Source organism: Mobula birostris, chromosome 7 (assembly GCF_030028105.1).
Source record: "Mobula birostris isolate sMobBir1 chromosome 7, sMobBir1.hap1, whole genome shotgun sequence".
In the NCBI taxonomy this organism is placed as follows: domain Eukaryota; kingdom Metazoa; phylum Chordata; class Chondrichthyes; order Myliobatiformes; family Myliobatidae; genus Mobula; species Mobula birostris.
In genome coordinates, this window is record NC_092376.1 from 55,808,418 (window position 1) to 55,832,991 (window position 24,574).

Below are 24,574 nucleotides of genomic sequence, written 5' to 3' on the forward strand. Positions count from 1 at the left end.
CACCTTTATTTGTCATGTGTACACTGAAGTATAGTGAAATGTGTTGTTACAACCAACACAGTCTGAGGATGGTGCTGGGGGCAGCCTACAAGTGTTGCCACACTTTTACTGTCAACATAGCATTACTAACCCATATGCCATTGGAATATGGGAGAAAACTGGAGCACTTGGAGGAAACCCACACAGTAATGGGGAGAACATACAAACTCCTTACAGACAGCGGCAGGAATTGAACCCTGTTCGTTGGTGCTGTGAAGCGATACGCTACCCTGCCGCCCATCTCCAGGCTACGCCTGCACTAAAGAGCTGAACAGTATTTGCAATGTATCTTATTTTGGTTTGAGGCATGCACTGCTATATAATTAGATTTTTGTAATTACCTTTAGCATGAAAGCTTGAACTTTGGTTGTCCAAAGTAACTGTTGAAACCAACTGTATTGAAACTTCAATAATCTGGTACAGTCATGATTTCATTGGTATCTGACCTCGCAGGTTATTCAGGCAGTTGGATGTTATTAATACAGCAATGCATTAGTTTTTTTTAAGATATTACAGAGTTATAGTAACTTCAGGGAAACATGGTGAGTTTTAGGAGAAGCCCAGGACTGGAGTCCCTTTGAGCTTTGGCAGAGCAGGGGAGTGACAGCTGGCAAGATAGACGCCTAACCATTAGGGTTTCCAAAGTCAAATCATGGATTATGGGATTTTTACTGTAAATTATCTACAAAAAAATGTTTGCAATGTCCTGCTGCCACAAAACAACAAATTTTGTAACATATGCAGTGACATTAAACGTGATTCTGATTCTGAAAAATAGGTACTTAACATTTTTTAAAAATAGTAATGTGTTTTCCTTTATCTCTACATTACAGGTAAAATTCAGGAGACGGATCTGTACATGGAACGTGCAATATTACATGGAAAACTGGGAGAACATGAAAAAGCTCTGGAGATCCTGGTTCACAAGTTAAAAGATTTCCAAGCTGCTGAGGACTATTGTCTGTGGAATTCCAATGGTGAGGATCCTTTACGGAGGCAGAAGCTCTTCCACATGTTATTAACCCTTTATTTGCACCCCGATGACACCAGTGATGAGCTAGTAATGGCTGGTGTGGACCTTCTGAATAAACATGCTATTCATTTTGATGCAATTCGAGTTCTACAGCTGATCCCAGAAGAGTGGTCATTGCAACTGCTTTCACCTTTCTTAACCAAAGCAATGAGAAGGAGCTTTCATTCTAAGTGCACGGCAGAACTGTCATCCAACTTAGCGAAGTCTGAAAACTTAATTTTTAAACACACAAAGGTGAGTAGATTTTTATAGAAGTAGGCATTACACTTACCAATGTTATTTTCAATAAGTGGGTTGGATAGATCTTTCAAGAAGTCAGATACAAATATATAATTATCTTGCATTTATTGTGCATTATTAATTTAGGAACCTGGATTCTGATGCAATCTTTTATTTAATCGTGGATTTATTCTAAACAGTTGTATGATGAAATGAAATGGAAACATCTATGTTTCCAAAACTTCCATTTGTGTTGATGTGCTTCTGTAATTTGTATCCTCCTTTTCACCTTGTTCACATCTTTGGCTCAAGCCAGCAGGTTGCGAATCATTGTTCATATCTTCACCTCTCTTTAGAATAACCATTTGCTATGAATGCAATCTTTGACATGCACCATTTTAATATTTCTGATTCACTGTCTCTTGATAGATAGATGCTTAGATATTAAGAGAATCAAAAATCTAGGGATAGTGCATGGAAGGTACTGAGAAGAAAGATCAGCCATGTTCCGATTGAATGGCGGAATACAAGGAGTTGAAATACCCTGCTCCACTTGTATTGTTCATGTTCTTTGCACATGTAATTGCAATGCCTGATGGCCTCACTAAAAACTTGGTTCCTAGATGAAGACATCTTGTCCTTTATTGAATTCTACTATTCTCATTGCTATCAATTGACATGTTCACTTCAAATCAATCTCTCATCCTGTACTCCAGTGGTGGTTTTTTTTCCCTTTAAACATTTCCCTTGACATTCACTTAATAATTTTGTTCCCTTCTATCAACACAGAATTTTATTTTGATCAGACCTATTATGCAGCTGCCTTAGGTTGCCGGGCCATGTGAAAAGTCTAATTCTATTTGCTGTATTACATGTTTTTATTTATATTTTTTCAATGGAAGTTTAAGATCTTAAGTAGCAAACTGAACTTTTTTTGAATTTCTAATCCTTTCAGGTAAAATCAAGAGGAAACAGTATTAAGCTTTCAGATAAAAAAATTTGCCAAGTATGTTGCAGCTTTTTCACAGAACCAATGTTTGTGCGATATCCAGATGGGAGTCTTGTTCATATCCACTGTGCTACAAAGCCCCATAGTCTGCCTGCCACTGACCAGAACTTTGCCAGTCATAAAAATCAATCGTGAGATATTGGCTGCAGTTGTTTCAATCAATCATTACAGAGTTACTGCAGACCAGAATAAGGAAGTGGACCATGCTGCTAATTAAAAGGAAGTGTTCGTTACTGATCTGCATCTGCTACCTTATTTTTAACTGACAGCACAGATGTGAGCAGTCAATGCAGCCAGGCATTATCTGAACTGTTATTTTCCCCCAGTTTTGAGGATTATTGATTGCCTGGTATGTGCAACATGGAGAGAACAAGTTGATCTTTTGAAAACTTTAAATCTAACTGTACTATGACTAAGGCTTCGGTTCTGTGTTTCCTAACAGTTTGGAAACATTGTTCTGTGTGCAAGTACACTACTTATGGAATTGACTATCCACTGGTTATGTGTAGGCTTTTCCTTCTTGTCAAAGAACTCCAACTTTGGATCATTTGAACATCTGTAATGTGTTCAATAATTGTCATAGAATAACCAGTTAAAGATGAATCAAAGTTGTATATGTCACACGATTGACTTTGGACCAGTACGTCCATGATGAGACTGCTATGAGCAATTTACAAGGTAATGGTGCATTGCCCTTGGTATAAGAACTTGCTGACCAGCTGGTTTACAGAACGAATGAGTAAGCATCTAATTTCAATTCTACATTTTTTAAATGAAATCTTTTCCATCAGGTGAGAGTGAATAGGAGGGCACCAATAAGATGGGACAAAAGAGGAAGAGAAAAGATTCAAGTCTGATTATCTGATCTCCAAGGTGCTGAATTTGTGAAAACTATATACTGTATACATGTAATTTCCACAAAATTTTAAAGGGAAAAGGATTGGAAGGAAACTAATTAGATATTATTTCAGTTATATTTAGAATTTGAAAACCATGTTTTCAACTGCTTTATTGAAAATACCAATTAAATAAATGGGCTACAGCTGTAACAGGACTCTTTTCTTAAGTAATGTATCTGAACTTCCTGGGGTGTAGAACAAAGGTCCTTCTGATGTGCTGAAGAAATTAATTACCTTTTTAATCTATAGCCATATATTTAACCATGGTGCAATTAATTTATTCATACTGTGATAAAGCTTTTCTCTTGGTAGTGGCAATATTTGGCTTTGATAATCTTCCAGGCTGTACTGAACATGCCTCTATCCATAATACTAAACATATTTTGCAAACTTGATTTGCATTGTCTTCAGGTTAGGCATGTGTCTTTAGGAGGTCCATATCGCTAAATGTCAAAGGATTTAATGAACATTGGATTGAAGTCCTGTTGCAGGATTAAAGCATTCTGGATATCTTAAGTAAGTGAAAAATAAACCAAGGAATACTCTTTACAATATTGCTTTCATATCTTAATTATTTTTGCTTTAATAAATCTTTCACACTTCTCTCTGAGGTTACATTTCATTTGATAACATTTATGTTACTATTTAAATAATATCAAGTACAATTTAAGTGTGTTCTAAAGTCACCAAGCCCATTTTTGTTTAAGATACATAATATTGCGGACGTTTGGATGATCAGGTTAGCAATTTGTAAGTTGTACTACATTGTACTGATTTTTTAAAATACACATTTTTGAATTCTGCAGGAAGCAAGTAACCAAGTCTTAAAACTTACAGTACACTTAATGCAATGAAATGTGGAGAACTGAACCAAAGTGCATGTTTACTATTTAATCACAGATATGCACTTGTTTCTGTGGTTTTGTACAGTGTATATGCAGTGGTGCTGGTAACAGTATTGTACATTATGGATAAGATTTAAACTTGTGGCATTTAATGGAAACATTTTAAATTTTGCAAATTGCCTAATGCAGTGAAGTATTTCTACTTTAATTGTTGTATCTAACTGCCCTGCTTATATTAAAGTTTGCACTGTAAGTATTGAGAGAAATGTTTAATTGTATAAATGTACAGATGACAATTTTAATAAATTCCTTCACTGAGAAAGTAGAATTAATTTGTATGAGAATTTTAAGATTGGGCTTTGGTGAAGCAGGAAGTCAAGAAGCACAGAAATAGGTGACTAGGACATGGTGCAGCAAGTGGTACTGGCAGCAGAGTTTTAAATTATCTTGGATCAACATTGTATCCAGAAATAATTTTAAAATGTTATTTGACAAGTGCTGAAATAAATTTTATATTAATTGTATGCAGTGGATTTATCTGGTTAATGTTTTTTTTCTGAATGTCTTTGATTCAAGGATATTGTATTCTTATTTATCATGCAGGTGATAACTTTTGCAACAATGGTACAAGACCTGTTGCGTAAACAATGTTTTACCATCGTCTTAAATATATGATCTCCCATGAGGAAAAGTTTTCTTCCACACGCACCTTTCTTCTGTCCTTTTCCAACCCATTAGGAGCTTGAACATTTCAATCCAGTTCACTCCCACTCTTCTAAACTCTAGAAAATATAAGCTGGCTGATCTTTCCTTGTAACACAACCTATCCATTCCATGTGTTAGTCTGCGCACATTTTCAGATCTAATTCCTGTGTATTAATATCATCTGAAAAATGCAAGACAGATAGTTCCACCATCTCAGCCCTTTTTATTAAAAAAAAAATGAAATGCATCAGGACACAGAGACTTGTTATCCTGCATCTCCCAACAGTTTGCTCCATATCATTCTGCTCATATTGTAATCAACAACAATGGAGTTTCTCCTTCCCTTCTACTTCTCAATTCAGAGCCATTTCAGCGATGTTACCTGTTCCCTTTATAGAAACGACTTCCAAAAGCCAGTTTAATTCATCTGATATCCCCTTAATTTTCCACTATTAATCTTCCAGTTTCATTTTCTATAAAATGAATGCTCATTTAGTTAACTCTTGAAATACTATGGAAAACTTTAATATACATCTTCATATTTTTGCCTGCTTTATTTCGTACTCCAGGATTTCCCTCTTTTAATTTAATCATTTACTTTTTTAATATTCTGTTCATCCTCTAACGCGCTATTCACCTTTATGCAATTAAATACTTCATTAAATTTATAAATATATAACTTATTTAGTTAATCAAGGATTAGGAGTCCTGCCCTTGGAATTTTCTGTCTCTTAGTACTATATCCTGAGTATTCTGAAAGATCCTCTTAAATATCTGCCATGTCATCTAGAACAATCACTGGATCTAATTTGGCAATTCAGTTAGCTCTGCTTTCATGGTGTGAGAATTAACGCTAAGTTTATAATAGCAGAACTCCACCATGGACAATCCCAAACCTGGCTGTGTAAGGAGGAGGGTTGAGCATGGAGCTAGCAACATCATCCCATTTAAAAACAAAACCCAGAGTTACAGAAGCTGGGAGAGGAAGGATCTTTGCCAGACAACACCAGGAAGATGGGCTACACTTGGGGACAACTCAAAAACCTGGTCCAGGACTGAGGCTCTGGCAAGCTGCTGTCAGCAGCCTAAACCCTATTAGGCGTGATGGGCCTAAGTAGGTTAGTTAAAATAGCAGTGCTGGACTCATTCTTTCCTCACTTAAATTGAATCTTTTTGATTGCAGCTATCTAGGTGTATATTCCAAATGAGGTTGTTAACTAACCTTGTCAGATTGACTCAACTTGGCTTCAGAACATGCTGTACTAAAAGCTATCCCAGAAACATTGTGCTGTTCACCAATACGACATTATTACTGAACCTTTCTGATAAGCTCCCATTGTTTCTTCCTTTGTACTCTATACTGTAGTTGCTATTAGGGAAGCTGAACAGCACTCCACAAATGACTTCTCACCTTTTTGCTTATCTCCACCTAAACCACCTTCAGCTTCTGGTTTCCTGAATTTGCGTGATCTTTATTATTAACACAGTTCCATTTCCACCTTTATCTCACTTCTTGTTCTTCCTAAATGTAATGTACCCTTCTGTATTTGAATCGGAATCATGTTTAATATCACTGACATGTATGTTGTGACAGCAGTACAGTGCAATACATAAAAATACATTAACAACAATAAGAATATATATTTAAAAAAATAAATAAGTAGTGTCAAAAAAGAGCAAAAATAGTGAGGTAGTATTCATTGGTTGATTCATTGACTGTTCAGAAATCTGATGGAGAGGAAGAATCTGTTCCTAAAATGCTGGGTGTGCATCTTCAGGCTCTTACACCTTCTCTCTGATGGTAGAAGAAAAGTGCCTGTCCAGGTCTAGGGGTCCCTGATGGATACTGCCCTTTTGAAGATGTCCTCAATGCTGGGGAAGCTAGTGCCCAAAATGCAGCAGGCTGAGTTTGTAACCCTCTTCAGCTTTTACCAATACTATACAGTTGCCCCTCCATACCATTCTGTGAGTCAATGCTGCTGATGTGCTTTCTTTGTAATTGCATCAGTATTTTGGGCCCAGGATAGATCCTCAAGAGATATCCCAACTAGGAACTTGAAACTGCTCACCCTTTCCACTGCTGATCTCTCAATGAGCTGATTCCCACTCGATGTCATTGTGTAGCCGTGGTTTTATAATGGGCATTGGAACATAATTATTTCTATTTGTTTTGATTATGTACATTCAGATACAGAGAAAAAAATATTAACTGGATGTTACCTTGGTTGGTTCATTTAAAAGTTGTAACTTCACCCTATAGCTTCTAGATTAAATGGACTGCTACTACAGTATTAGAAATTAACTATGTTCATTCTTGGCATTTTTGTTACATCTTTTTTACCTTGTGAGCAAAACAGTAGCTAGATGGGTGTTGTATAAATATACAGAAGTATGGTGAAAAAATTTATGTCTATTTGTTTATTGTGACCAAAATTTCAGTGGGTGATGTGGGAAATTAATGGTTCATTTTTGAAATAAATTCATTTAATAAGTTCTAAAATTTGCTGATAAGGTCCGGCTGAGATATTGATGCTATACATCCTAACTATTGGGTTGACATTAGGAATTTAGACTAAAGCAGACTGCAGGCTGGACAGCGCTGTGGCAGTCTTGGGAATAAAGGAAGCATTTTGTTGTTAATCCTGTCTACCAAAACTAGATGGTCCATTAATGAATAAACGTTTTTTTTTGTATACCACATTTGAATCATAACCCCACAGGAAGCCCACACACTGCTGGAAGAAGTCAGCAGGTCAGTCAGCAACTGTGGGAAGGTTTTTTTTTAAAAGAATCTCACCTCCCAATTTGGCACATTAGTCTTAAACATCAATTTAAATAGGCAGGCTGGCAGCCCAGCCTTTTACTGCACAATTCCAGCTTCCACAGGGAACTGACATGAGGGGTTGATCAGTTATGATATTGAACAATCACAGACTCTGAGAGACCTGCTGGCCTATTTCTACTCCTCCTACAGCCTGATAGGGTTAAAAAATGCTGATGAAAATAAAGATAGGGAAAAGCATAGTTCACACTATGTGAGAGGAAATACATGAAAGCACTTTAAAGTGCCATTGATGCAACATCTTCATGTGGTTTAATTTAAACTATGCTCACCCGAGCCTTGCAGAGCTAATGTCCTGACATGATACATTGGTTCAAACATTGTTAAGTGATGCGCCTCATGGCATATTCTGTAGGAAAGATGTTTCCCCACACCTTTCAACATCAGAAGGTGGAAGGGCATTAGTCTGAATGGCAAGGCATTTGATGTATCTCATTAATGAAATTTGAAAACTGGAAATGCAAGAGCAATATAATGGAGACAGAAACAACAGGAATTCTGCAGATGCTGGAAATTCAAGCAGCACACATCAAAGTTGCTGGTGAACGCAGCAGGCCAGGCAGCATCTCTAGGAAGAGCTATAGTGGCGTTTCAGGCCAAGATCAGTTTGTCCTGACGAAGGTTCTTGGCCTGAAACGTCGACTGTACCTCTTCCTAGAGATGCTGCCTGGCCTGCTGCGTTCACCAGCAACTTTGATGTTAATGGAGACAGAGCTGGGTCGAGAAATAGAAATAAAGATTAGATTAAATTAAATAAAAATCAAAATCTCTTAAAACAATTTACTAATGTAAGACGCTCCAGTTTTAATTCATCCCTTTCTGGGACAGGCTGTGTGTCAGGACAGGAATATAAACCTCTTTATCTTTAAAAGGATGCAGCAAGTTGAAGTGATAGTATACAAAGGCAGAAATTCTTTGAGACAAGTGTAGTCCTGGATGTCACATAGCATTACTACAAAAGGAGGCAGCTGCATGAAGAAAGCCATTACATGAGTCAATCATTCAAGAAAGGAGCTGCTAACATTTGCCCTTCTGCCACCCTCGACCCCTCATTATTATCCATGAGTAACATTTAGTTTCACAGCTTTTCCACATATTATCTCAGGGAGACAATGGATACTGTACATTCCTATGCATTCATCATCAGCAGATTGCTTTGATTCTGTACGTGTGTGATATTTCTGTCTTTTCCAGTGATCAGATCCTGCCTAGTAACTGGAAGACAAATAGGTGCTCTATATGTGCATCTCACCAACAGTTCAGACTGGATGTTTAGGCAGCTGTTTACTATCTCTTTTGTCATTACTGCTTGGCTGTACTCACTTGGATCAGGGATTTATCCAGAATAGTTTCTTTAAACTCACTGCATAAATGCCCTGAAGAACTTGTATCTCTGATGGTAGTTGCAGCAGGTTGTGATGTGTAACATGCTGGGATATGCTCTATTCCTGGCTCTCGCCACTTAATTGTATCTCGTTTTGGGAAAGCATTGCTGGATTGGGGAATATGTTTTGGTATCAATGGAGATAATGTGCTCTATATTTCCTTTCTGCAATGTGAGCAAAGGTGAAAATGAACAAAGGCAAAATAGTTATTTGGAAGATAAATTTGATCTTCAACACTCTTTTCTCTATTTGCCTTGGATGTAAGGTTAAATAGGATCTTCACCAGCTCCTGAAGTTACATCAGAAGTAGTTGGCAATTGTTCATGCTGACTCTTTCCTTGAATAACTCCATCACTTGAATGCCACCACATGATAGTCAGCCAGGCGTCCAGCATCTTCCGAGAAGGACCAAGGCAGTGTGCTTCAAGTCCTGGTTTTGTAATACTAGGAGCACACCTCCACATTTTTCTATCATCATACAATGCCCTCCTGTGCTGTTTAAACATGTTTAGGTGTTGTCCATGACACTCCCAAAATGCTACAAACCACAAGCATATTTCAGTATTAATGAATTTATACAAAGCCTAGGCATTAATTTTTGGTAACTGTGATTTAATGTTTTATTTGTTTACAGGTGCTCTTGATGTTAAATGTTCTATGGATTCTCTCCACTACTTCCACTCAGGAAACCATGGCCTCTACTTTTAATAGAAGGCAGCATTTCTCACAAGGAATTTATCTTCCTCCTTTCCATCATCTCCTAAGTACCTGCATTGCAGTTGCTAATGCAAGGGGAGAGTTTTCTAACAATTGTGTATTTGAAGGGGCAATGGGACAGAAACAGAGGTACACTTCATGACTGAAAATCAGCTCTAAGACTAGTACTAACACCGAGCACCAGCAGAACACGTGTGTCTTCTAAGCTGCAGTTTTCTAGCATCCACATGATCATAGGTTGTTCAAAGGCTTTACTCCAAAGGCAGAATTAATTAAAATTAGAGATTGACTGCTCTTTTAAGGGGATTGCTGAAGGAGAGGAACTGGCATTCTAAAACAAGGGAAGATCTGCAGATGCTGGAAATCCAAGCAACACACACAAAATGCTGGAGGAACTCAGCAGGCCAGGCAGCATCTATGGAAAAAAAGTACAGTTGACGATTCAGGCGGAAATCCTTTGACAGGACTGGCAATCTAACCACCAGCGATACAAAGATATTTACATTCTGATAGTGAGTCCCTCAGGAAGTCTATGTGCTAGGACATGACCACCAAGTGTCATCTCATTATTTATTTTTAATAAAATGGAACTTAAATTTTAAGATGTTACCATATTGGCTAATGATGAAAAGTTTTGGAACATTATGATATAGAAGCTACATATAAAGTGACCAAACTGGACTAATACGGTAGATGTTTGAGTTTCTTGCAATTATATTGCTGTACCTCCCACAACGTTATCAAATAATACTATAGTTTAAGATCAATATGCAAGTTTATAAAGTATTTAAAATAATCAAAGCAACCCACACATTGCTGGAGGAACTCAGCAGGCCAGGCAGCATCCATGGAAAAGTGTAAACAGTCGATGTTTTGGGCCAAGACCCTTCATCAGGACTAGAAAGAAAGAGGAGACTTTTTTTTTTAATCCCAGTCCCTATGAAGTGTCTTGGCCCGAAATGCCGACTGTTTATTCATTTCCATAGATGCTGCCTGACCTGCTGAGTTCCTCCAGCACTTTGTGCGCGTAGCTTGGGATTTCCAGCATCTAGAGATTTCTTCTGTTTTTAAAATAATCAAACATAGTTTGTTTTCTAGAGAGTCCATGGGCTAGCAATGAAAAAAAATTACAATTTAGCATTAACATATGAAGTTTAATTAGGCACTGTTAGCTTTATCTGTTTGGCACAGCTGAGTGGGTTGAAGGGTTTGTAGCTGGTGCTGTACTGTTCTGTGTTCTATGACCCAACATGTTAAATCATATTCTTCAACAAATGGCTCACCGATTCTCTTCCCTATTGGTGCTTTTAAATATTAACCCTATTCCTAACTGTCAATCAGCTCCATGGTATAATAGCTTTCTGTTTCCATTACCAATAATTTCTAAGCAAGTATAAATAATCATGTGCTTTACAGAGGAGATGCTGATCCACAATGTTATTTTACCACAGCTACTCAATGTAAAATCCTGAAAACCTCAAGTCTATTTCATGAAAATATTTTTGAAAATCTTTCACAATGGTACTAATGGAGTTAAACAAAAACCAGAAGAGTCATTATATTAACATTAATTGTGAACACTGACAAATAGTTAATCAGTATTAATAAATTACAATATAGTGGCAACCAGTCCTCATGGGAACAGGTTTTTATACAATAAATGTCGAGTGTACATAACAGGAAAATATTCTACTTTATCATATTTGCTAAAGACATATTGAAAAAAGATTTACTTTAGACAGCTGACTGATGATCATTGCAAATATAAACGGTACTGGGACGGATTCTTCGTTTTGTCCTTCCTGGCAACTTTGGTAGGATTTTGAACGTTTTTGGCATGAATTCAACACAGGATTCCCGGAATTTCTTGATGCGCCAACAGTAGATGATGGGATTGAAGACTGACTTCAGGTAAGTTAGCCATAAGACCCAGATGCTAATGGTATAGAAGGAGTGACTGTGATAAAAGTTCTTGCTGAAAACAGAAAGGAGACTAAACACAGTGTATGGCAACCAGCAGAATGAAAAGCCAATGAAGAGGATTAAAATAGTTGTGAAGGCTCGCGTTTTGAAGCTCATATCAATGTTTATTTGATGAGGTCGCTGTAAACCCATTAATCCAAGCTTGCTTACTTGATTTAAACAGAGATTATCTGCATGGTTGTGGATCTGCACTGCATTTCTTCGCACTGTGTTCAGAATGCAGAGGTAAGAATACAGCATCACACTGAAAGGGATGAAAAAGATCGTCACCAGCAAGAGCAAGGCATAAACCCGGTCAGCACCCATCTCTGTATATCCTAGGACACACTGGGGTGCGCGGGTAGGTACTTCCACTGCAGTCCAGCCAATCACCGATGGAAAGGAGATACAGAAGGAGATGGTCCATGAAATGATGATCATTATTTTGGCACGGTAAGTATTTAGTTTGTCTTGTCGTCGCACAATGATTAAATAACGGTCAACACTGATTATCAGAAGAATTGCCACACCTTCTAAGCCAAAGAACCAGTAAAACATAGCAGAAACCCGGCAAAAATAACCTCCAAAGATCCACTCAGCTGTTAAAATGGTGACTGTGGTAAAAGGCATGCACATCAAAGATAGCATAATGTCAGAAAACGCAAGGGTGGCCAAGAGCAGGTTGATTGCCGAGCGCATTGCAGGCTTCTGGTACACAATTAAACACACTATTGCATTGCCAAGGAGGCCAATTGCAATCATTGACATCATCACTATTGCAAGCATTATCCTTATGAAGATGGGAAGATTTGTCTTGCTTGAATTCGCAATCGGATTTGTCATATTTAAAAACTTAGGGATGCATCTCTCCAAAAGTGTATTGTTGCATTCAATCATTGTGAAAGTGTCGCTGATTTACTTCTGCCTGTAATTGGAAGTTACTACATCCATGCACTAACAATGATGTTAAAGCTGGTATATAATCAATATTCTAATGAAATAAATATTCTTTGCCATTGGACGCAATGGAGTGCAGGAAATCTTGATAATAATAATCTTCATTACATATTGTTGGCCACACCATATATTCTGAAGCATACTTCATTGTCTAGGAGCAATAAACAAAAAGAGAATTAATGTACTTAGTTTTATTATTAAGTTTACAATTAGCTGTTTAAATTCATAGAATTTCAAAGTCTCAGCCACACCAGGGCTACAGAAAGCAGTAGCCATAGCCCAGTCCATCACAAGCAAACCCCCCTTTCCCCCTCCATTAATTATATGTACAGAAGAAAGCAGCATCTATCATCAAAGAACCCCACTGGCCTGGAGGCACAGAAGCCTTAGTTCCCACACCACCAAGTTCGGGACAAGTGTGGATAACTTCATTCACCAGTATACTGAACAGATTCTACAACCTCACTTTCAAGGATTCTTTACAACTCATGTTCTCAGTATTATTTTTTATTTGCAGAGTTTGACTTCTTTTGCACATTTGTTGTTTGTCAGTCTTTGTTTATGGTATAGGTTTTTTGTAAAATTCTATTTTATTTCTTCTTGTAAATGCTTGCAGGAAAATGAATCTCAAAGTAGTATATGCATTTTGATAATAAATTTACTTTGAACACACCCAGACATCCTATCATATCTTACACACCTAGACTACAATTCTCAGAGCAAAGTCTGAAGCTTGGATGAATGAATAAGTTGCACAAAGTAAGTTTAATACATTATAAGCTGCATTAATGATTATTTCCTAGTGAAATGGCAGCCAGAGCAGAATTTGACTGGCTTCTTTCATGTTAATACAGCTACTTTATCATCAAAAATTGGTGGAATATGGAACAATCTCTGTACAGTGAGTGGTAATTCCACAATGTTGTCTCTAACGTTTTTTACAGTTGCGCAGACCAACTCTAAGTGTGAAATTTTTACACTTCCTGAAAACTGCGAAGCACTTTAAATGTTTTTGTAATATGCATACTATAAATATTTAGAATGAAACTTGAAAAACTGCGTCACTGGCACCAGCCTGCCCACCATTAAGGAGATATGTATATGCAGAAAAGTGTCGGAAAAGGGCCAGTTACCTAACCAGCTCAGGGACTGTCTGTCCCCCTCCCATCAGGAAGGAGGCTATGTGGTATCCATGCCAGGATCACCAGACTCAAAATCAGTTACTTTCCCCAAGCAGTAAGTTTGATCAACACCTCCACCTGCTAACTTTACCACTACATTATGTCAGTCACTTTATGTACAGTCTTGCATCACTTTATGGACATACAATCAATCTATGTATAGAAGCCATCTTATGTATTTATATGTACTGTATCAAGTTTATTATTATTGTTTTCTTTATCTTTTGTGGGTTTTTTGGTGCTGCATTGGATCCAGAGTAACAATTATTTCATAGAAACATAGAAAATAGGTGCAGGAGTAGGCCATTCGGCCCTTCAAGCCTGCACTGCCATTCAGTATGATCATGGCTGATCATCCAACTCAGAACCCTGTACCCGCCTTCTCTCCATACCCCCTGATCCCTTTAGCCACAAGGGCCATATCTAAATTCCTCTTAAATATAGCCAATGAACTGGCGTCAACTGTTTCCTGTGGCAGAGAATTCCACAGATTCACCACTCCCTGTGTGAAGAAGTTTTTCCTCATCTCAGTCCTAAAAGGCTTCCCCTTTATTCTTAAACTGTGACCCCTCGTTCTGGACTTCCCCAACATCTGGAACAATCTTCCTGCATCTAGCCTGTCCAATCCCTTTAGAATTTTATACATTTCAATAAGATCCCCCTCAATCTTCTAAATTCCAGCGAGTAGAAGCCTAGTCAATCCAGTCTTTCATCATATGAAAGTCCTGCCATCCCAGGGATCAATCTGGTGAACCTTCTTTGTACTCCCTCTATGGCAAGAATGTCTTTCCTCAGATTAGGGAGACCAAAACTGCACACAATACTCCAGGTGTGGTCTCACCAAGGCCTTGTACAACTGCAGTAGTACCTCCCTGCTCCTGTACTCAAATCCTCTTGCTATGAATGCCAGCATACCATTCACCTTTTTCACCGCCTGCTGTACCTGTATGCCCACTTTCAATGACTGGTGTACAATGACACCCAGGTCTCGTTGCACCTCCCCTTTTCCTACCATCGGCCACCATTCAGATAATAATCTGTTTTCCTGTTCTTGCCACCAAAGTGGATAACCTCACATTTATCCACATTAAATTCCATCTGCCATGAATTTGCCCACTCACCTAACCTATCCAAGTCACCCTGCATCCTCTTAGCATCCTCCTCACAGCTAACACTGCCACCCAGCTTTCTGTCATCGGCAAACTTGGAGATGCTGCATTTAATTCCCTCGTCTAAGTCATTTATATTGTAAGCAACTGGGGTCCCAGCACTGAGCCCTGCAGTACCCTACTAGTCACTGCCTGCCATTCTGAAGAGGTCCCGTTTATTCCCTCTCTTTGCTTCCTGTCTGCCAACCAATTCTCTATCCACATCAATACCTTACCCCCAATACCGTGTGCTTTAAGTTTGCACACTAATCTCCTGTGTGGGAGCTTGTCAAAAGCCTTTTGAAAATCCAAGCATACCACATCTACTGGTTCTCCCCTATCCACTCCACTAGTTACATCCCCAAAAAATTCTATCAGATTTGTCAGACGTGATTTTCCTTTCACAAATCCATGTTGACTTTGTCTGATGATTTCACCGCTTTCCAAATGTGCTGTTATCACATCTTTGATAACTGACTCTAGCATTTTCCCCACCACAGATGTCAGGCTAATCAGTCTATAATTCCCCAGTTTCTCTCTCCCTCCTTTTTTTAAAAAGCGGAGTTACATTAGCCACCCTCCAATCCTCAGGAGCTAATTCAGAATCTAAAGAGTTTTGAAAAATTATCACTAATGCATCCACTATTTCTTGGGCTACTTCCTTAAGCACTCTGGGATGCAGACCATCTGGCCCTGGGGATTTATCTGCCCTTAATCCCTTCAATTTACCTAACACCACTTCCCTACTAACATGTATTTCCCTCAGTTCCTCCATCCCCTACTATTTCCAGAAGATTATTTATGTCCTCCTTAGTGAAGACAGAACCAAAGTAGTTATTCAATTGGTCTGCCATGTCCTTGTTCCCCATGATCAATTCACCTGTTTCTGACCATAAGGGACCTACATTTGTCTTAACTAATCTTTTTTCTTTTCACATATCTATAAAAGCTTTTACAGTCAGTTTTATGTTCCCTGCCAGCTTTCTCTCATAATTTTTTTTCCCTTTCCTAATTAAGCCCTTTGTCCTCCTCTGCTGGACTCTGAATTTCTCCCAGTCCTCAGGTGTGCTGCTTTTTCTGGCTAATTTGTATGTTTCTTCTTTGGTATTGATACTATCCCTAATTTCCCTTGTCAGCCACGTGTGCACTACCTTCCCTGGTTTATTCTTTTGCCAAACTGGGATGAACAATTGTTGTAGTTCATCCATGCGATCTTTAAATGCTTGCCATTGCATATCCACCGTCAACCCTTTTAAGTATCATTTGCCAGTCTATTTTAGCTAATTCACGTCTCTTCAAAGTTACCCTTCTTTAAGTTCAGAACCTTTGTTTCTGAATTAACTATGTCACTCTCCATCTTAATGAAGAATTCCACCATATTATGGTCACTCTTACCCAAGGGGCCTCGCACGACAAGATTGCTAACTAACCCTTCCTCATTGCTCAATACCCAGTCTAGAATAGCCTACTCTCTAGTTCCTTCTCCTTTAGCCTTGTGTACAGGAAATGACACTAAACAATCTTGAGTCTTTATCTTGATATATCTAGTAAGGCTGTGGGATTTCCTGCAGCGCTACCCCATTCTCTGGGGAGTTTCAGTTCTGGTCACTGCACCCTACCTCTGCCAGTCTCTTCAACTGGCAGACTTACAAAGTACCTGATCTGTGCTCCTTGCTCTTTAAGATAAAGAAGTTAGCCTGCTGATGCCAAATTATTCCTTTTGAAGTTTGTCATTACCAAATAGCATCCATTAATGATAAATGAATGACCCAGGAACCCTGTCTCCTCTCTTAGTGGTTCAAAGAACTTTCCAACCCAAATGGCTTTTGATATAAAAGTAGAGCAAATTTTAGTTCACACAGAGGAACTAAAAGGAATTCCTGCTGAATGATCTTAACTGATAACAACAGGAGTCGGTGCCTTTGGAAAGACTGATGGCAGCAGGCAAAATATTTGTATATGTTTGCACTGATTTATGATGTCTGAATAGCTAACACACAAGGACTATCTGTAAATCAAGTTGCCACATAAAAACATTCATTTAGATATCCTAGTGATAAAAAATGATGCAATTCAGATTTCAAAGTTCAAAAGTCAAAGTAAATATATGAAAGTACATATACTATCTTGAATTCCTTTTTCTTGCAGGCATTTATAAGAAATATAATCGAACTTATAAAAAAACAGCTATACAGAAATAAAGACCGACAATAAACAATATGCAAAAGAAGGCAAATTGTGCAAATAAAAAAGCAATACTGAGGTTTGAATTTATCCTTCCTTCACCTATATAAAATACACTAATATTCTGTTCTTATAATGTGATGGGAGGGATAATACGCCTCAAAATTTTTTCAATGAAGATGTTGAGTATCACGATTTACCGAGAGATTCTGATCAGCTGAGTAAGTGGACTGAAGCATGGGAAATGGAATTTAATTTTGATAAGTGCAAGGTATTACAATTTGGGAAGACAAATCAGGGTAGGATCTTCACAGTCAATGGTAGGGCCCTGGGGAGTGTTGTAGGAAAGAGGGGTCTTGGAGTACAAGTACATGGTTCCCTGAAAATGGCATTGCAGGCCGATAGGGTGGTAAAAGTGGCTTTCGGCATACTGTCCTTCTTCAGTCAGGACAATGAGAATGGAAGATAGGATGCTATTTTGTCATTGTACAAGATATTGGTGAGGTCTCATTTGGAATATTGTGTTCAGTTTTGGTCATCGTGCTATGAGAAAGATGCCGTTAAGCTGAAAAGAGTGCGGAGGAAATTTAAAAGGATGTTGCCAGGACTGAATTATGAGGAGAGGTTGAGCAGGTTGGGACTTTTTCATCGGAGCATAGGAGAACGGGTGGTGATCTTAGAGAGGTGCATAAAATTATCAGAAGCATAGATGGTGTGAATGTGCCAATGTGGTGTGAATCTTTTTCTCAGGGTTGCAGAATCAAGAACTAGAGGGCAAGGTTTAACGGTGAGAGGGTGAAGATTTAATAGGAACCTGAGAGGCAACTTTTTCATCCAGAGGGAGATTGGTACAGGTTGAGCACCTCTTATCTGAAATTCCAAAATCCAAAACCCCTGAAAGGCCAGGCAGCATCTATAGGAAGAGGTACGGTTGACGTTTCGGGCCGAGACCCTTTGTTAGGACCGTATTTACTTGTATAGTGCAATGGATGGGTACTTGATGATCAGCAAGGACTGCTTCTGTACTCTATTTAATAAATAACTGCATTTTAGAGCAATTAAAGTCAGTAGTAACTTGGAATATTTCAGAGAAATTATAAAATAGTGAATGATGAGAATCACTATTATTACACAATTAGCACAAATGGATAAATGGTTGTTTTATTGAGGATGGGAATAATTAAAGTGGCCATTGTTTCTTCTGATCGGAATTAGGTGATCTGCAGAAAAAATGTGCTTTCGGTTGTCGGAGAGGCGTTGAATCCCTCCTGAAAATGCTGATATTTGCTCTTTGGGTTGGAAAAAGATATTGGAGAATGGTGGATCTTCCTTTGATCATAGAGTTAGCTTTGCCTCATTTGATGGTACTTCTACCCACAATTTGAAGGGTAAAGGGTTCACATTTCAAAGACGTGAGCATAAACATTCTTGTTTAACAATCCAGGGCTGAGTGAGTACAATACCACTGATGTGCAATCATTTGTTTAGGATGTTAAAACGAGGGCCACTCAACATCGTTTATGTTATTTTTAAGAGCAATAGAGTTACCTCCACTTGCTAATATTCTTCAATCATACAGTTCTAAAGCAAATTATTTAGTTATTTCCATTTTTAAGTGGTCTTTTCTCCTTGGAGCGATGGAGGATGAGAGGTGACCTGATAGAGGTGTATAAGATGACGAGACGCATTGATCGTGTGGATAGTCAGAGGCTCCTACCCAGGGCTGAAATGGCTAATACGAGAGGGCATAGTCTTAAGGTGCTTGGAAGCAGGTACAGAGGAGATGTCAAGGGTAAGTTTTTTTTATGCAGAGAGTGGCAAGTGTGTGGAATGGGTTGCCGGTGATGGTAGTGGAGACGGATACGATGGGGTCTTTTAAGAGACTCCTGGACAGGTACATGGAGCTCAGAAAATTACAGGGCTATGGGTAATCCTAGGTAATTTCTAAAGTAAGTACATGTTCGGCACAGCATTGCGAGCTGAAAGGCCTGTATTGAGCTGTAGTTTTTATATGTTTCTATGAAATATTTATTTTAACAAAATTTATACGGCCTAAAACACAACGTTATAATGCTGATTTCTTAACAGTTTGTGTACTTATGACCAGTAAGCACCTCAGTATTCCTTTTTTGCAATGTTTATTTTCTTTTGTAACTTATAGCAATTTTATATCCTTGCACTTTACTGTCGCTGCAAAACAACAGATTTCCTGTTCCCTAAGGTAATGATAATAAATCTAATTCTGAATTATACTTTCATCTTCAGCATGGATGTCCAGTCCCTATACACTTCTATCCCCCATCAAGAAGGCTCAAAGCTCTCCCCTCCTTTCTTGACAAAACAACCAACCAATCCCCCTCCACTACCACCCTCCTCCGTCTGGCAGAAATGGTCCTCACCCTCAACAATTTTTCCTTCGGCTCCCCCCACTTTTTCCAAACTCGAGGGGTAGCCATTGGCACTTGCCAGGGCCCCAGCTATGCCTGCCTCTTTGTTGGCTACATAGAACAGACCATGTTTGAACCCTTCCCCAGTAATACACCCCAACTCTTCCTCAGTGCATTGACGATTGCATTGTTGATGCTTCATGCACCCACACTGAGCTCATCAATTTAATCAACTTTGCCTCTAACTTCCACGTTGCCCTTAAATTCACTTGGTCCATCTCTGACACCTCTTTCCCTTTTCTCAATCTCTCTGTCTCTTTCTCTGGAGACAGACTGTTAACCAACATATTTTATAAGCCTACTGATTCCCATGTTTATATCAACAACACCTTTTCCCACTCTGTTTCCTGTAAAAACCCTATTCCCTTTCCTCAGTTTCTTCATCTCCGCTGCATCTGTTCTCAGGACACTGCTTTCTGTTCCATAACATTCGAGATGTCCTCCTCCTTTAAAAGAATGGGGTTTCCTTCCCTCCACTATTGATGCTGTCCTCACCTGCACCTCCTTTATTTTCAGTACATCCGTGCTCACCCCATCTTCCCACCACCTTAACAGTGATAGAGTCCTTCTTGTCCTCACCTACCACCTCATCAGCCTCTGCATCTAACACATTATCCTCCGAAACCTGCTATCTCCAAAAGATCCTACCACTAAATATATCTTGACCTCCCCCACCCCACTTTCCACAGGGATCACTCCCTGGGTGATTCCCTTGTCCATTTGCCCCTTCCCACTAATCTCCCTCCAGGCATTTACTTCAGCAAATGTCCACACCTGCCCACACACTTCCATTCAGGACCCCAGGCAGTCCTTTCAGGTGAGGCAACACTTAACCTGCAGATCTGCTGGTGTTGCCCATTGTGTCTGGTGCTCCCGATGCGGCATCCTCCACATTAGTGAGACCCATCATGAATTGGGTGACTGCTTGGTGAGCACATCCACACCATCTGCCACAAGCAGGACTTCCTGCTGGCCAAACATTTTAATTCCAATTCCCTTTGCCATTCTGACAAGTCAGTCCATAGCCCTCTCTTGTGCCAAGGTGAGGCCACCCTCATCTTTCTTGTATTCCTTATAGGAGCAACACCTTATATTCCATCTGGGTAGCCTCCAACTTGATGTCATGAATATTGATTTCTTCTTCTGATAAACAAATTTCCCCTGCCCTTTTCTTGATTCTCCAGCCTGACCTTTTACCTCTTCTCACCTGCATATTACTTCCCCCTGCATCCCATCCTCCTTCCCTTTTTCCTATGGTCTACTCTCCTCTTCTATCAGGTTCCTTCTTCTCCGGCCCTTGACCTTTCGTACCTTAGAAGCTTCACCTTCTAGCTATCCTCCTTTGCCTCCCCCCACCTCTTTATTCTGCTGTCTTCCCCCTTCCTTCTTAGTCTTGAAGAAGGGTCTCAGCCCAAGACATCAACTATCTCTTCATTTCCATATATGCTGCCCGGCCTGCTGAGTTTCTTCAGCATTTTGTGTGTGTTGCTCTGGATTTCCAACATCTGCAGACTTTCTCATGTTTATGCTTTCATCCTTGTGTTTGCTAAAATATGGAATTAATCCATTTATAGGAACAACTGAGATTGATAGAGTGAATATAGATGTTAAGGAAAAATATTCAATTTTTTAGACTTTGCTTTAAATGTTGTTGTGTTTTTGTAACAAAGGAACATTGGTGACAATAAGAAATACCCTCCTGGTAACAGAAATATTTGACCTTCAATCTACCACAAGAGAATCCAATCTTCAGTGACCAGAAAATACCCTCTCATTGTGATTTTTGCTTCTCTTAGCTTCACAAGAGATACCTGTGCTCTTCAATTGTAATACCATATTAGATAATTTAATTTAGGTCACAACTAATTTCAAAGGCCAGTTATCATTTTGCTAGGGAATCAAACACTCCAAACAGAACATGTTTCTTGTTATAAACAAAAATCTTCGGGAAAACAAGCTTTTGGTGGGCCGTGATGGTGCTGTAATTTGTAGGTGACCCAAGTGAGCAAACTGTTGAGTTGAACTAGGATTCTTCAATGAAACTTAGATTATCGAGAGAAATCTCTGTTCAGTATTGCAGTCAAGTAGGCATTGGGAACACTGATACAAGTCATCAAGGTGATTAAGAAGAAAATGGAGTTCACGTTACAGGCTGAGCGGGAGGCACATGTCCTGATGGAATGGTCAAGGATGTGTACTAACTTATCTGAAATGCAGATCTCAGGACCATTGGCAAACTGAAGCTATGTGATAAGGCTAAGGTGGGTGATCAAGCTCTTCTAAAATCCAGTTCTAAAGCTGATTTGCATCTATAGATCTTCACTTACACACAAGTGGTAGGCTGGTGACTCACTAAGTAAATGATAGGGGCCCCAACAACAGCACCTTTCATCATCAGCCAAAGTGAGCAACACGTCTATAGAGAGGTGTGGAAGCTTCTTTACCATAGTGCTGGAGGATGTTCATCTCCTGTTTAGTGCATTTGGAAGTAGAATAGTTTCAGCTGGTGAAGGCATTACTACCAACTCAGTCATGAACAAGCAATCAAGACAAAACCATAGAAACAGGTGAAAACAAGCTGATGGGTTTAGATATCCTACAGGGACAGGGGAGAAAGTATTTCTGTATTTATGTGGAAGTCCTGAAGTTGTGGACAACTTATGGAAAATGAATTGCATTGTCACTTCTGATGAAATATTACCACCCAGTTTTGTTTCGTTCTGCTGGGATATAACAGCCACCAATAGAGAGCTTTCAGGAGAATGATGGCTGCGCGTCATAAATTTTGCCATGTAGTTAGAACCATAACGGGGTTTCCTCCCCTGCAGTGTGGAGTGTTTGCTGTTTTCAGATGAAAGCAATATTTTATCCTCTGAGCATTAGAAATAACAAGAAAGCCCAAGGCACTGTCATAGTTTCAAGTCATTTTGTTGCAATAGAGCTGTACTGGAGTAGACTCTGCATTTGATGACCCACAATCCTCATGAAATGAAGCTTCATAGGACCTGAAGACATAAAACCTAGATTCGAGGAATAAAAGGAGACTGGCAATAAGGGAAAAAAGCCTGACAGCACTTAAGAAAGGGGGAAAAATGAGAAGGGGCAGAGCAGAGAGGATGAGTAAGAGGGAATGAGAAAGCGATTAGCAGAGAAAATGTTCAAATGGGAACATGAGGGAAGTCATGCAAGAGAGAGGATGTGTGAGTGAAAATGTGCAACAGTGTATGTGTGAGGGAGTGTGATTGCGAGAGATAGAATGTGGAAGAGAACGTGTGCAAGGTGAGACTACTTGAGAGAATTGGCACGAGAGAGCGAGTGAATGCATAAGGGGGATCACAAGTTGGAGGGGAAGGGGGAGAAAGCGAGGGAAAGAGCGAAAGAGTGAGGGGGGAGAGGGAATGTGCGGGAGAGCATGACCGAGGATGAGCGAGAACATGAGAGAGAGAGAGAGAGAGAGAGGATGAGAGCTAGAAAATCCACCAACAGCAGCAATAAACTCTCACAGTCTCCCCTCTCCAGGTTCATCGAAGGAAGGATAAATAGTTTTGCTGACTGCAAAGATATATAGTGAAGGCTGAGTTATCAACAGAACATTCTCACTGAAGGCAGCAAACTCCCAACATTACCAAAGTATGCAGCAACAATATCTCAATAGTCATTCTGTATCGTATACCTACATTATAACCATAATGCTGCAATGTGATCTATAACACCTTTGCTCATTATCTTTAACCAACTAACTTGCAATTTATAGTTTAAGGTCTAACGAATTATTTGTTACATTGCCTGTTACAAATGGAGAAACCCGAGAGGATGTGATGGAACCGAAGCTGAAATACACCTATAAGTGCTTTCTGCAACGTATCTGGATTCAACACATGAAGGTACAATCCAGTTTGTAGCAACTGATGGATTGCTAATCATCAGTTGCTCATCCAGGAATGATCTGAAATATCGAACACTTGTACAGCTTTGGTCACGTCATATTTACATCGTGAAAAAGGAAAGCAAAGTAGATGTAATGTAGAATATGTCCACATTTGCAATAATTATCATTACATGATAGACGTCAAGCTTGCAATTGTAGACAAAACCCACTTCATACTTGGAAATGTATATTTGGTCCATGATCGGAAAGAAACTATAGATGTGTGGCTCCCTATTATTTTTGCAGAAAGTATTTTTAGATGTGCACCATAATCAGGTCAGTCTACTAAACGACCAGCAGCAGAATGGCAATTAAACTGCCACACTGGCTATTTACTACCTTTAACTATCTAACCCCCCACCCCCTGCAACTCAAAGCTGCCAGGTAATCATGATCCAATTGATTATGTAATAAGTAAATGGGAAGAAAGGAGGTGATGGACTTACGTTTCAATAGACAATAGGTGCAGGAGTAGGCCATTCGGCCCTTTCAGCCAGCATCGCCATTCACTGTGATCATGGCTGATCATCCACTATCAGTATCTAGTTCCTGCCTTATCCCCATAACCTTTGATTCCGCTATCTTTAAGAGCTCTATCCATCTCTTTCTTGAAAGCATCCAGAGACTTGGCCTCCACAGCCTTCTGGGGCAGAGCATTCCATATATCCACCACTCTCTGGGTGAAAAAGATTTTCCTCAACCCTGTTCTAAATGGCCTACCCCTTATTCTTAAACTGTGGCCTCTGGTTCTGGACTCACCCATCAGCGGGAACATACTGCCTGCCTGCAGCGTGTCCAATCCCTTAATAATCTTATATGTTTCAATAAGATCCCCTCTCAGCCTTCTAAATTCCAGGGTATACAAGCCCAGTTGCTCCAATCTTTCGACATATGACAGTCCCGCCATCCCGGGAATTAACCTTGTGAACCTACGCTGCACTCCCTCAATAGCAAGAATGTCCTTCCTCAAATTTGGTCTTCCTCAGTTTTGGAGACCAAAACTGTACACAGTACTCCAGGTGTGGTCTTGTTCCCCTTGTTAGGAAGGCAGGCATGCCATTAGCTTTTTTCACT

At 39.4% G+C, this 24,574-nt stretch overlaps 2 protein-coding genes across 4 annotated transcripts in view; one reads left to right on the plus strand and one right to left on the minus strand.

Annotated features, from left to right (window-relative positions):
• Positions 1–4,570, plus strand: part of tgfbrap1 (transforming growth factor, beta receptor associated protein 1) — a 50,259-nt gene extending 45,689 nt beyond the window's left edge. For both annotated transcript variants that reach the window (XM_072263216.1, XM_072263217.1), the window contains exons 11-12: positions 873–1,306; positions 2,247–4,570. In XM_072263216.1, coding sequence (XP_072119317.1) covers positions 873–1,306; positions 2,247–2,435 — 623 coding nt within the window. In that variant the 3' untranslated portion in view covers positions 2,436–4,570. The remainder of the gene's footprint in view (positions 1–872; positions 1,307–2,246) is intronic.
• A 6,791-nt stretch (positions 4,571–11,361) lies between these two features.
• Positions 11,362–24,574, minus strand: part of gpr45 (G protein-coupled receptor 45) — a 60,123-nt gene continuing 46,910 nt past the window's right edge. For both annotated transcript variants that reach the window (XM_072264333.1, XM_072264334.1), the window contains exon 2: positions 11,362–12,763. In XM_072264333.1, the coding sequence (XP_072120434.1) occupies positions 11,428–12,552 (1,125 nt within the window). In that variant the 5' untranslated portion in view covers positions 12,553–12,763 and the 3' untranslated portion in view covers positions 11,362–11,427. The remainder of the gene's footprint in view (positions 12,764–24,574) is intronic.